The following is a 14,706-nucleotide window of genomic DNA, read 5'->3' as shown; positions in this document are numbered from 1 at the left end:
TTCAAAACCTCACACACTTCTGTATCTACGTTTGTATCCTTATTATTTTAATTCCTACTATGTCTTATAACACTAAATGTACAGTGCTATAAATGTCTATAAATCTTATAATAGACCATATATTCCCTGGGACAAAACACTAGACTGACCTTATTTTTATTCATTATTGTATGCTAAGCCAAATTCATGACTCCTGACATATATGATTAGTAGAAAAAAAAAATTGGCTGGGTGATTTAAAAAATAAGAAAAAAATAAAAAAATTATGAAAAACTATTCATGTAAATTCAAAGCTAAAAAGTAAATGCTAAAAACGAACAGAATACTGTAATAAAAAAATAAAGTTGATCAAAACATAATAATAAAGGGAATGAACAACAAAACCAATAGATGAAATGGTATTAGCAGCAAAAAATAAAGTAAAAAAATATAATACAGTTAAAGCAACAAAAATTAAATTCAAAAGTCTGCATAAAATCTTTTGCTAAAATTTCAAGAAAATATTGTTGAACTGAAAATGTAAACATTTATCCGATTTTAAAATAAGATACCAAGTTTAAAGCCAGCAAGGTGAAAATAAGATGATGATAGGTAAAAATCAATGATATGAGATAAATTGTTTAAATGCAAAATTTTAAAAATGTATTTTTTAAATTTAGCAAATTAGTAGCAAATATTTTAAAAATTAATAATTTAAGCTGAAGAGGAGGTAGAAAGAAGTTACCAGAAGAGACTAAGAATGAGTCTGCAAAAATCAATATTTGTTTGACTGTGGGAAATTTCCTTTTGTTGCTAGTTATCATCGTATTTCTGGCTCTGAAAAATCACAATTGATTCAGACTTGAGTTTCCATGATTTCTGCTTTATGTGTTACTGTTAAGACAAACTTCATAGTTTTTTTATAGATGGGAGTAGATTGACCTAAACCTATTCATGTTTGTTTGTTTGTTTCAAAAAATGGAAAAGAAAATATGTTTGACAAGGGATGGTAGTCATAATATTGGAAATCTTATTTTTTCCCCACAGCCACTGAACTATGAGAAAAAGAAGTCATATACCCTCAACATAGAAGGAGCCAATACACATCTTGATTTTCGCTTTTCTCACTTGGGTCCTTTTAAAGATGCTACCATGCTGAAGATCATTGTTGGGGATGTAGATGAACCACCACTATTTTCCATGCCTTCCTATGTCATGGAAGTCTATGAAAATGCCAAGATTGGGACTGTTGTTGGCACAGTTTTGGCACAAGATCCCGACAGTGCTAACAGCTTAGTAAGGTATGGTACACTTCCACCTTTTAGACGTATAAAGATTTTATTGACTCTCACAGTAATTTAAAATGAATTAAATAATATTTAAAATATTTCTTTTCTATGTTATTTTCTCTTTTTTTTTGCATATATACCATTGTATTCTTTTTTTTTTTAAACATCTTTATTGGAGTATAATTGCTTTACAATGGTGTGTTAGTTTCTGCTATATAAAAAAGTGAATTGGCTATATGCATACATATATCCCTATATCCCCTCCCTCTTGCATCTCCCTCCCACCCTCCTTATCCCACCCCTCTAGGTGGTGGCAAAGCACCGAGCTGATCTCCCTGTGCTATGCAGCTGCTTCCCACTAGCTATCTATTTTACATTTGGTACTGTATATATGTCAATGCCACTCTCTCACTTCGTCTCAGCTTACCCTTCCCCCTCCCCATGTCTTCAAGTCCATTCTCTACGTCTGCGTCTTTATTCCTGTCCTGCCCCTAGGTTCATCAGAACCTTTTTTTTTTTTTTTAGATTCCATATATATGTGTTAGCATACAGTAATTGTTTTACTCTTTCTGACTTACTTCACTCTGTATGACAGACTATAGGTCCATTCACCTCACTACAAATAACTCAATTTCGTTTCTTTTTATGGCTCAGTAATATTCCATTGTATATATGTGCCACATCTTCTTTATCCATTCATCTGTTGATGGACACTTAAGTTGCTTCCATGTCCTGGCTATTGTAAATAGAGCTGCAATGAACATTGTGGTACATGACTCTTTTTGAATTATGGTTTTCTCAGGCTATATGTATGCCCAGTAGTGGGATTGCTGGGTCATATGGTAGTTCTATTTTTAGTTTTTTAAGGAACCTCCATACTGTTCTCCATAGTGGTTGTATCAATTTACATTCCCACCAACAATGCAAGAGGGTTCCCTTTTCTCCACATCCTCTCCAGCATTTATTGTTTCTAGATATTTTGATGATGGCCATTCTGACTGCTGTGAGGTGATATCTCATTGTAGTTTTGATTTGCATTTCTCTAATAATTAGTGGTGTTAGACATCTTTTCATGTGTTTGTTGGCAATTTGTATATCTTCTTTGGAGAAATGTCTATTTAGGTCTTCTGCCCATTTTTGGATTGGGTTGTTTGTTTTTTTGATATTGAGCTGCATGAGCTGCTTGCATATTTTGGAGATTAATCCTTTGTCAGTTACTTCATTTGCAAATATTTTCTCCCATTCTGAGGGTTGTCTTTTGATCTTGTTTATGGTTTCCTTTGCTGTGCAAAAGCTTTTGTTTCATTAGGCCCCAATTGTATATTTTTGTTTTTATTTCCATTTCTCTAGGAGGTGGGTCAAAAAGGATCTTGCTGTGATTTATGTCATAGAGTGTTCTGCCTATGTTTTCCTTTAAGAGTTTTATATTGTCTGGCCTTACATTTAGGTCTTTAATCAATTTTGAGTTTATTTTTGTGTATGGTGTTAGGGAGTGTTCTAATTTCTGTCTTTTACATGTAGCTGTCCAGTTTTCCCAGTACCACTTATTGAAGAGGCTGTCTTTTTTTTTTTTAATTATTTATTTATTTATTTTATTTATGGCTGTGTTAGGTCTTCATTTCTGTGCGAGGGCTTTCTCTAGTTGTGGCAAGTGGGAGCCACTCTTCATCGCGGTGCATGGGCCTTTCACTGTCACGGCCTCTCTTGTTGGGGAGCACAGGCTCCAGACGCGCAGGCTCAGTAATTGTGGCACACGGTCTTAGTTGCTCCGCGGCATGTGGGATCTTCCCGGACCAGGGCTCGAACCCGTGTCCCCTGCATTGGCAGGCAGATTCTCAACCACTGTGCCACCAGGGAAGCCTGAAGAGGCTGTCTTTTCTCCATTGTATACGCTTGCCTCCTTTATCAAAGATTAGGTGACCGTATGTGCGTGGTTTTATCTCTGGGCTTTCTATCCTGTTCCATTGATCTATATTTCTTTTTTTGTGCCAGTACCATACTGTCTTGATTACTGTAGCTTTGTAGTATAGTCTGAAGTCAGGGAGCCTGATTCCTCCAGCTCTGTTTTTCTTTCTCAAGATTGCTTTGGCTATTTGGGGTCTTTTGTGTTTCCATACAAACTATGAAATTTTTCATTCTAGTACTGTAAAAAATGCCATTGGTAGTTTGATAAGCATTGCATTGAATCTGTAGATTGCTTTGGGTAGTAGAGTCATTTTGTTGAAGAATGTTAGTTCTTCCAATCCAAGAACATGGTATATCTCTCCATCTGTTGGTATCATCTTTAATTTCTTTCATCAGTATCTTATAGTTTTCTGCCTACAGGTTTTTGTCTCCCTAGGTAGGTTTATTCCTAGGTATTTTATTCTTTTTGTTGCAATGGTAAATGGGAGTGTTTCCTTAATTTCTCTTTCAGATTTTTCATCATTAGTGTATAGGAATGCAAGAGATTTTGGTTCATTAATTTTGTATCCAGCTACTCTATCAAATTCATTGATTAGCTCTAGTAGTTTTCTGGTAGCATCTTTAGGATTTTGTATGTATAGTATCATGTTATTTGCAGTGACAGTTTTACTTCTTCTTTTCCGATTTGGTTTCCTTTTATTTCTTTTTCTTCTCTGATTGCTGTGGCTACAACTTCCAAAACTATGTTGAATAATAGTGGTGAGAGTAGGCAACCTTGTCTTGTTCCTGATCTTAGAGGAAATGGTTTCAGTTTTTCACCATGGAGAACAATGCTGGCTGTGCGTTTGTCATATATGGCCTTTATTATGTTGAGGTAGGTACCCTCTATGCCTACTTTCTGGAGAGTTTTAATCATAAATGGGTGTTGAATTTTGTCAAAAGTTTTTTCTGCGTCTATTGAGATTATCATATGGTTTTTATCCTTCATTTTATTAATATAGTGTATCACATTGATTGATTTGCATATATTGAAGAATCCTTGCATTCCTGGGGTAAACCCCACTTGATCATGTTGCATGATCCTTTTAATGTGCTGTTGGATTCTGTTTGCTAGTATTCTGTTTGCCTTGTAGAATGAGTTTGGGAGTGTTCCTCTCTCTGCTATATTTTGGAAGAGTTTGAGAAGGACAGGTGTTAGCTCTTCTCTAAATGTTTAATAAAATTCGCCTGTGAAGCCGTCTGTTCCTGGGCTTTTGTTTGTTGGAAGATTTTTAATCACAATTTCAATTTCAGTGCTTGCGATTGGTCTGTTCATATTTTCTATTTCTTCCTGGTTCTGTCTTGGAAGGTTGTGCTTTTCTAAGAATTTGTCCATTTTTTCCAGGTTGTCCATTTTATTGGCATAGAGTTGCTTGTAGTAATCTCTCATGATCCTTTGTATTTCTGCAGTGTCAGTTGTTACTTCTCCTTTTTCATTTCTAATTCTGTTGATTTGAGTCTTTTCCCTTTTTTTCTTGATGAGTCTGGCTAATGGTTTATCAATTCTGTTTATCTTCTCAAAGAACCAGCTTTTAGTTTTATTGATCTTTGCTATTGTTACCTTTATTTCATTTTCATTTATTTCTGATCTGATCTTTAAGATTTCTTTCCTCTGCTAACTTTGGGGGGGGTCATTGTTCTTCTTTCTCTAAATGCTGTAGGTGTAAGTTTAGGTTGTTTGTTTGAGATTTTTCTTGTTTCTTGAGGTAGGATTGTATTGCTATAAACTCCCCTCTTAGACTGCTTTTGCTGCATCTCATAGGTTTAGTGCTGCCGTGTTTTCATTGTCATTTGCTTCTAGGTATGTTTTGATTTTCTCTTTGATTTCTTCAGTGATCTCTTGGTTATTTATTAACATATTGTTTAGCCTCCATGTGGTTGTACTTTTTACAGTTTTTTTTCCTGTAACTGATATTAGTCTCATAGTGTTGTGGTCAGAAATGATACTTGATAAGATTTCAATTTTCTTAAATTTACCAAGGCTTGATTTGTGACCCAAGATATGATCTATTCTGGAGAATGTTCTATGAGCACTTGAGAAGAAAGTGTATTCAGTTGTTTCTGGATGGAATGTCCTATAAATAGCAGTTAAGTCCATCTTTTTTAATGTGTCATTTAAAGCTTGTGTTTCCTTATTTATTTTCATTTTGGCTGATATGTCCATTGGTGAAAGTGGGATGTTAAAGTCCCCTACTGTTATTGTGTTAATGTCAATTTTCCCTTTTATGGCTGTTAGCATTTGCCATATGTATTGAGGTGCTCCTATATTTGGTGCATAAATATTTACAATTGTTATATCTTCTTCTTAGATTGATCCCTTGATCATTATGTAGTGTCTTTCTTTGTCTCTTATAATAGTCTTTATTTTAAAGTCTAGTTTGTCTGATATGAGAATTGCTACTCCAGCTTTCTTTGATTTCCATTTGCATGCAATATCATTTTCCATCCCCTCACTTTCAGTCTGTGTGGGTCTCTAGGTCTGAAGTGGGTCTCTTGTAGATAGCATATATATGGGTCTTGTTTTTGTATCCATTCAGCCGGTCTATGTCTTTTGGTTGGAGCATTTAGTCCATTTATATTTAAGGTTATTATCGAGATATTATCAAGATGTATGTTCCTATTACCATTTTCTTAATTGTTTTGGGTTTGTTATTGTAGGTCTTTTCCTGCTCTTGTGTTTCCTGCCTAGAGAAGTTCCTTTAGCATTTGTTGTGAAGCTGGTTTGGTGGTGCTGAATTCTCTTAACTTTTGTTTATCTGTAAAGGTTTTAATTTCTCCATCAAATCTGAATGAGATCCTTGCTGAGTATATTAATCTTGGTTTAGGTTTTTTCCTTTCATCACTTTAAATATGTCCTGCCACTCCCTTCTGGCTTGCAGAATTACTGCTGAAAAATCAGCTGTTAACCTTATGGGGATTCCCTTGTATGTTATTTGTTGCTTTTCCCATTGCTGCTTTTAATATTTTTTCTTTGTATTTAATTTTTGATACTTTGATTAATATGTGTCTCGACGTGTTTCTCTTTGGGTTTATCCTGTATGGTACTCTCTGTCCTTCTTGGACTTGATTGACTATTTCTTTTCCCATGTTAGGAAAGTTTTCCACTATAATCTCTTCAAATATTTTCTCAGACTCTTTCTTTTTCTCTTCTTCTTGGACCCCTATAATTTGCATGTTGGTGCATTCAGTGTTGTCCCAGAGGTCTCTGTGACTGTCCTCAATTCTTTTCATTCTTTTTTCTTTACTCTGCTCCCTGGCAGTTATTTCCACCATTTTATCTTCCAGTTCACTTATCCGTTCTTCTGCCTCAGTTATTCTGATATTGATTCCTTCTAGAGTATTGTTCATTTTAATTTCAGTTATTGTGTTGCTCATCACTTTGTTTGCTCTTTAGTTCTTCTAGATGCTTGTTAAATGTTTCTTGTATTTTCTCCATTCTGTTTCTGAGATTTTGGATCATCTTTACTATCATTACTCTGAATTCTTTTTCAGGTAGGTTGCCTATTTTGTCTTCATTTATTTGGTCTTGTAGGTTTTCGCCTGTTCCTTTGTCTGTAACATATTTTTTTGTTGTTTCTTTCTTTCTTTTTTTTTTTTTTTTTTTTTTTTTGATGGGTGGTGCTGTATTCCTGTCTTACTGGTTGTTTGGCCTGAGACATCCAGCACTGGAGTTTGCAGGCAGTTGGATAGAGCTGGGTCTTGGTGCTGAGATGAGGACGTCTGGTATGCCTCACTGCAATTAATATTCCCTGGGGTCTGAGGTTCTCTCTTAGTCCAGCGGTTTGGACTCAGAGCTCCCACCATAGGAGCTCAGGCCAGACCTCCACCCTGGGAACCAATATTTTGCAAGCTCCCATTCCCTAGTTTTATCTCTTGGCTCCCATCTAGTCACTTCACATTTTTGGCATCTTTATTCAGAGAGACTCTTCTCCTGGAGCCACAGAGACAAACTGTCGCAGCCACACATCCCATCCATGTTATTTTCTATTAGTATAATTCAACTATAATCTTAGCTGATTCTTTAACTGAATAAATAACAGATGGGTTTCTGTCAAATTTAGCATACATGTAGCTATCTCCATGAATAATTTGGTGACCACACAGATGAGTTTTTTCCATTTGACTTAATAGATGGGAGCATAATTGACTGGAAAAATTTAGAGAGAAATATTTAATCACAAAGTAGAGAATCTTTGGTATCTTAGCAATAGGAAGTATAAATACACACACACAAAAATGAGGGTTTCGGAATAAACATTCAGCTCTGACTCCTTGTTCTGCCACCATGGCTATAAGCCTTTAGGAAATTACTTATCCTTATTTGTGAAAGAACACCACAGATATCTATCTCTCGAAGTTATTGTGAGAGTGTTTCAAGCTATGTGCTTTAAGTGCTAAGCAGAGTGGTCTGCACCTAATAGTCACTCAATAAATGCTAACTTGTCCAAGGCAAGTTAGAGACTCACTTCTGAAGACAGGAAGACCAATGTGGGAATTCTGGTGACTTGATTTACGAGCTGTGTCATCTTATACAGTCATTCAACCTTGCTGAGTCTTGATATCAAATATATAAACAAGGAATAATAATGTTGCATACATATATTGAGGGAATTAAATTAGATTGACAGAAAGTACTTAGCATAGTCAGTAAGTGCTCACTGACTAATATTTTATTATTGTCATATGTCATGCAGAGATAATTAAAGGTTTCCTTGCATAATAAGAGGGGTGTTTGGGTTTTTTTTTTTTTGTCTCAATTATGACAAATTCAAAGAATTGCATAATGTATAAAACTCTTTAGTTACCCTGTATTTATACCCTCGGATAATCCTAAGGTCCTAGAAAGTCTGAACTCTGAAACAAATCTGTCTGCTTTTTCTCAAGTTTGTCTTCTCACTCTCTTTAGTTCTCATCCATTTTAACAAAAGCTAATATGATAAGTATTCTCTTTGATACCTATGTAATGTTTGTAAAGTGTTTCCATTTTTTTAATATAAGCATGATTGTTCTTAAGTTTTTAAAAAATGGCCACAGCACTCATGCATGGAGAGAAACAATTTTCCAAGCACAGAGGTATGTATTAAACAATTCTGCTTCAACTGTGAATGCAGTAACGTTACCTTGTTAGTTGAGAACCCTTCTGTCACACTGAGAACAAGAGCTGGACATTGCTTGAAGCAGGATAGACAAAGTATATGATATAATAGGCATAAACCCAGTTGTGAAAATTGATCTTTAATTAAGCGATGCAAGCAGAAGTTGATATGCTTATTTGTCCAAGCACAGGAAAGACCACGATGCTTCATCATTCCATAGAATGCCATATTTTAATAGTATTTTTGACACTTAATAAGGAAAATGTGTCTACATTGAATGTTAGCATTATAAAGATATTTATAAATGTGACCATTTACCAAAAGGAGCCAACAGCTTTTGATAGTAAAAATATTTCATGCTGTGAGTTTGATGTGGAAATATTTGATAAACATTGATAAGACTTTTTTTTAAAAAAACTAAAACTTGATATTAATGATGCATTCTATATTTTTAATTAAAGGAGGTGGGAGGTACATTGATTTTTAAAAGTGATATTTAAAGCACCTTATTATATGCAAATATTATGATATTCCTCAGGATAAAGAAATTAAACACATGCACACACACACACAGAGCAGCTTGAAGTCCAGTGGAGAGAAAAAATTTACATCCTTTGATAAGGGTGATAAAAGTCTGATACATATGTAGGGAATAAGTATGCCTGACATCTTCCGGAGGGAATGAGTTGAGGAAGATTGAATTGAAGCTCAAAACCCAGGTTAAGGATTAGACAGGTGAAGAATAGAGAACATAACTGCAGTTTGTTGTGTACACAAGGAGCTTAGGTTACCTGTGTGGGAATAGCAAATAATGAGGTTGTAAAAAGATGCTTTAGAGAGATCATGAAAAGGCTTTGTGCTTTGCGCTTGGAAAAGGCTTTCCAGCTGACATCTTGGAAATTTATCCTGACAGCAGTGTCAGTGGGGGGAAAAGATAAATCAGAGATGCATAAGTCAGTTTAATAAGAAACAGTGATAGGAAGATTTGCATTTCAAAATAAATAATAATGAAATTTCAGAATGCTGTAAAGGTTGGAATATATGTTCCAAAAAGGTAGACCAAAGGAGGAAAAATTGAGGTCAGGGACAAACTTGTTTCAATGTTGCTCTATATATCCCAACATACCAGAAAAAAACAACCTATTCCACATAAAACAGTGGTCACCCAAGGGCAGAATCCCCCCTACCGGGGGACATTTGACAATGTCTGAAGACGTGTTTGGCTATCACAACTGCGTGTGGAATGCTACCATCATTTGTAGGTAGAGGTCAGGGATGGTTCTGAACATCCTACAACTCACAAATGAGTCCCCACAACAGAGAATTATCTGGTCCAGAATATCAGTGGTGCTGAGCTTGAAAATCCCTCACCCAGAGTAAACCAAACTGGGTAGTACATTGGTAAAATGGGGGTGCTAATTATACTCATGGAAAGAAATTTTGAAAACATATTTTTGGGAAATACATACCAGCATGTATGTTTCACACATATGTGTATTCATGTGAATGTTTCAACATATGTTTCATTTAGTAAAAAACTACAAAAAAAAATTTATGTATAATGGTTCCATTATATTGTTAATTGCCTCGGTAATTGCTCTATATTATTGGGAGCATTTAATTGAACACCAGCTATGTTACACACATTTGCCCAGTTGTTGCTATGTAAAGGTGACGGGTATATTGTCTTTAAATGCAAATATTGAGAAACACAAATCCATTAGCATGTACATTATTCTTTCTGCTTTGTTTTGGTTAGACAACTAAAATGAATCCTTCCAAAGCTGCCTTAAAATAATCAGTCTACATAGCTGCTGTTTGGGGGCATAACTTACATAATATTTGTTCTTGATTTTAACAAAAGTGTGTCATTTACATGGGCCTCTAGGTGCAAACAGTGAATAAAGCAGAAAACATTAACAAATACATAAGTAACCCTCATACTTCCACCTTTCCCAGGGACCAAATGTTTGTACTAATTAAGGAGGCGCACATTGAGAGATGTACCTTGCCATGTGCCCTGAAATGCAATTAACTCCAAGTCAGTAGAATTGATAATGAAAGGGAGTTTGAGTCTTACAGGCATTTGTGAAAAGCTTCCTGACTTTTCTTTTGTATTTCCATTTTCTAAACTATTAGTAAGATTCTTCAGATTTCTAAGAGCACGTCATGTCTAGCTTTTGTCTTTTTTAACTCAAAACAAGGATATGCAATTTACAGCAATATCATCATCAACTTTCTTAAAAATAAAATCAGAACCAGGCTGTTTACCAGTAGTGAAGAAACCTTGATTTAAACTGGCTGTGCTCACTTGCTGGCATATTGGAAATGGAATTCAGGAATTTCCTGAGTAGCTACTGACAGATGAGCAGTCCTATGATGGACACGAGAAGCAGGAGAGTTTTCTGAAAATGTGACCCTATATCATGTGGCTATTAAAAACAGTGACCATTTGCTGCTTGCTATCTATGGGCCAGGGGTTTGTAACAGCCTGCCCCAAACCCTTGTAACAACCCTAATGAGTCTGCAATATTAGTCCCGTTCTATAGATGAAGAAACTAAGGTACAGACAGGTAATTTGGCCAAATTTACATAGTGATAAAGTGGCAGATCCAGAATTTAAACCCAGTTTTGCTTTACTACAAAAACCCTGTTTTTCTAAAGCCCCCAAATCTGCCTCTTGTATATTTCAACTAATAATAATAATAAACTGCATTTACAGAAGTCTGATACCACAAAGTAGGAAACGAATGTTTCCCATGTTCAGATGTGTTTCATACTCTGGGAAAAAGAGATGCTGAAGAGAATTCCATTTTTAACTCTAGCATCTCACGAAAAAAACTGTTATTTATTTTAGAGTTTCTCCATATTGTAAAGTCAAAGACTTATGCCACTTGATTTAGTGCAACATAAAGAAAATTATTGAAGCCCTCAATTAATAATTCTCATAGGACCAAGAGCCTTAGTATGAATTTATATGAGTAAGTATATCCCCCGATCTTTACTTCTTTTCTACTCTGATTCATAATCTGAATTTATCTATACATTTACTTATTGGTAAAAATTTTAATATTTTCTTTGTACAGTAACTTTAAAGCCATCAGAAAGAAATATTAAAAATCTTACATAATTTTTTCAAATGCTTACCTTGACATTATTTAGGAAACAATAGCCAATATATATGCTAACATAAGAAATAAAATTGTGATCAGGTTTGGAAATATTTGCTAAATTAAAAAAAATCTTTCTAAAATATCTTTAAAAAAAAAAGAATAGTTGCAGAGAATTAGAAGTCATTACTCATCGTGTTTTGAGTTTAATTGTAGCCTCAGAGAATAAATGATTCCAGTATATTCATGGCATCCTTATTAGTGTGTTGTTTTCTTACACATTTCTGAAAGTTTCACAAAGCTCATGATGAGATGGCAGTTAGGAATACCTCATTAATTTGGAATGTTAGAATAGCAAAAAATAGATATTTCAAAATAATGACAAGGTCATATGGCAAACTTGAAAAAGAAAGTACAAATTTTTGATTAAGAAAGTTTGAATACAGGATTCAAACTTCTGAAAAGAAAGACAAGAATACTCAGAAAATGTGTTTCAAAATATATTCATATTAAACTGAGTTTTTATTCTATAGACCAAACAGACTTATAAAAGTTTAGCTTAGTGAAAGTCAAAATATCTTAATTGGACCTTTAATAGAAAACCTTAATATACCCTCCTCAAAACTGTCATAGTCTTCTGATACAAAGGAGATAACTCATTTAGGATACTTCATGCAAACTGAGTTCAGATAGAAAGCAGGCTTCCATTTAAAACCGGAAGTCTGTCTTTGACTTGTGTTTTGTCACTTATCACATTGCAGATAACAAAGTTAGCACATTTAGATTGACCAATACTTTACTGTGAAACGTCATGTGACTATGGCATTTGAGAATGTGAAGGGACCTAAAGATGACCAAGACAATCCCGTTCTTACAGAGATGAAGATATCATAGACTGAGATGCCTGAGTGACTGTCTCCCAATCACACAGCTAACTAACCATAGCGATTGGATAGAATGTGGTCACTTTTACCATGCTTCAATAAAGATACAGAAGACCCCTGAACATTTTTCCATTTGGGGCTCAAATTTACCTAACAGCCTAGAATGTGACGGTAACCACCCCAAGTCAGAGTCCTGACACCAGAAGGAGAACCTATTTTCCGGGTGGGCATTTGTAACTCATTTAGCCCTGGAATGAATGCCTAAATCCAGGCTTAGTGATGTCTGTTAGTCTACTGACTGGAGACTAAAACATCCAAATAGCTTTCATGTAAATTTTTCAAAGAAATTTTAAAAAATGCTTAAAATGGTTCCATAGCATTTCCAGAACTCAAGATTACTGGAATTTTAAAAATCTTAATTACTTAGAGGCATAAATAACAGGCAGAAACATATTTTCTTGTGTAGAGATTTTACTTCTTTAGGTGCTTTTGTTTCTTTGGATCGAGGTTTTGGTTCAGGAAGTTAAAAAGCTTTCCAAAATATCTATGTGCTATGTGTGCTGCCCATTTTATTAAGCACAATACACTGTCAAGTGACAAATGATCCCTATGTTCTATTTTTTTTTAGAAAGATTATTTTGTGGATGCATGACTTGTGGAATAAATTGCATCCCCAAAGTGAGCTAAGGGAATCTTAAATTTTGTTAATGAATAAAAAAAGTATTCATTTTTTCAGTATAGCTATACTGCAGGTATACTGCAGGTGTGTGACTTTTTGTTAAATTAAAGATGAGGCCAAGCTGCTGTAGTATCCCAAAGGGTGTATATTGATTAAACTTTATCCCATCTATTGATCATAGTCAGTAAAACTTACAAAAACAGCTGTTTGGGAGGCAAAATCTCAAATATATTTGCTTAACCACTCACATTCTGTATGTACAAGTATCAAAAGTGTGACAACTGAAAGACACCGTCTACACTTTTAGGCAACAGATGTTTCTCAAAGTAAATCACTGTAAAAATAGATTTCCATTACGTAAGTTTTAAATTAATTTTTATGGTGAGATGGACAGACGATAATGAAAATAATAAGTGCCTCTGAGGACTGAAATTTTGTTATCGAAGTGAAAAATAACTTTTCTAATGTACTTTAACATGACTAATAATTATCTTGAATCTATGCCTATATAATCAAAGGGAAATTGAGTGTCAAATGATGCACTGGGTAATTTGTTTAAAGTAGCTTCTGTTGAAGAAAATACTTGAATAGAGGTAATCATTATTGAGATTGACTGCTTCCTGCGATCATAACTTGTCTGCCTATTTGTTTGCCCACAAATTCTAATTTTAACAATAAATTTTCATTTTATTTCAATGTAATGCATTTTCTTTTCACTTTGCCCATTGCACTAAAACGTATTTACTAGAAATATGAAATGGTGCATATATTGAATGACAGAACAGAGAGTAGTTATAGGAATAAAAATTGTAACCCAGGTTTATAAACTATAGTGGCAACTTTGCAAGATCTCCTGTGTTAAAAGGACCTATTTCTCTGCCAGCATGAAATTAGTCAGGGTTTGAATATGGACTTGTCAAATTAGAGGGCTCTAAAGGACTAGTGGACAAATCTGAGCTGGCACAAGCTTAATTGTACTTCCTCTGGTCTATAGCCAGGAGATTATCAATCCCCCATAGGTAACATCTTATTGATCATTGATCATACAATTTCCTAAGTAGCGTTTAGTATATTGGTTTGGCCAAAAAGTTCGTTCGGGTTTTTCCCTTCAGAAAAACCCAAGCGAACTTTTTGGCCAACCCAGTAGATATTATCTTGACACCTACTTCATGGAGGATGCTGTGAGTTTATAGTGGTGGTCGGGTTATAATGTGCTGTAATCATCATATTAGAGTAGCCCTTGAATCTGCCTCAATATTTCCACCCTCATACTAACCCTTTTGGTCACATATGCTGTAGATTCATCTAAAGCATCAGCTAGATGTACTATGGAGTGGCTTTTTTTCTTAGATTCAACATGAGGTCTAAAAAAATAGGCGTTAAAAATGATAATTGTATTACAACTTAAAATTAGTTTGAGAACTATAAGTTAAATGAAATACTGTAAAAAGTGTACATTTATTTGTCCTTCTTGCAATGTTTAGATATCTCTCAATGAAAGGAAAACACAAACTAAGTACACACTGTAAAAAAAAAGTTTATTTCCTGAGTTATTATAACAAATTTCGAACACAATATTAAGAATATGTATAAAGGATAACGTTAGGAATCTATAAAATCGTAATCTCTATATGAAAACATACTGCTCTTGATAAGTAAAGCATAATGATTTATTGGCCTGATTATTTCCACCAAAATACTTACAAAAGAAGTAAAGGCTACAAT

General features: G+C 34.6%; 1 protein-coding gene across 7 annotated transcripts in view; it reads left to right on the top strand.

The window, feature by feature from the left end:
• CDH18 (cadherin 18) overlaps positions 1 to 14,706 on the top strand; it is a 993,557-nt gene that overhangs the window by 895,983 nt on the left and 82,868 nt on the right. For all 7 annotated transcript variants that reach the window (XM_007188233.3, XM_057541771.1, XM_007188232.3 and 4 more), the window contains one exon: positions 1,027 to 1,280. In XM_007188233.3, coding sequence (XP_007188295.1) covers positions 1,027 to 1,280 — 254 coding nt within the window. The remainder of the gene's footprint in view (positions 1 to 1,026; positions 1,281 to 14,706) is intronic.

Source organism: Balaenoptera acutorostrata, chromosome 2, assembly GCF_949987535.1.
Source record: "Balaenoptera acutorostrata chromosome 2, mBalAcu1.1, whole genome shotgun sequence".
NCBI classification, from domain to species: Eukaryota; Metazoa; Chordata; class Mammalia; order Artiodactyla; family Balaenopteridae; genus Balaenoptera; species Balaenoptera acutorostrata.
This window is presented reverse-complemented; position numbering and strand designations above follow the sequence as displayed.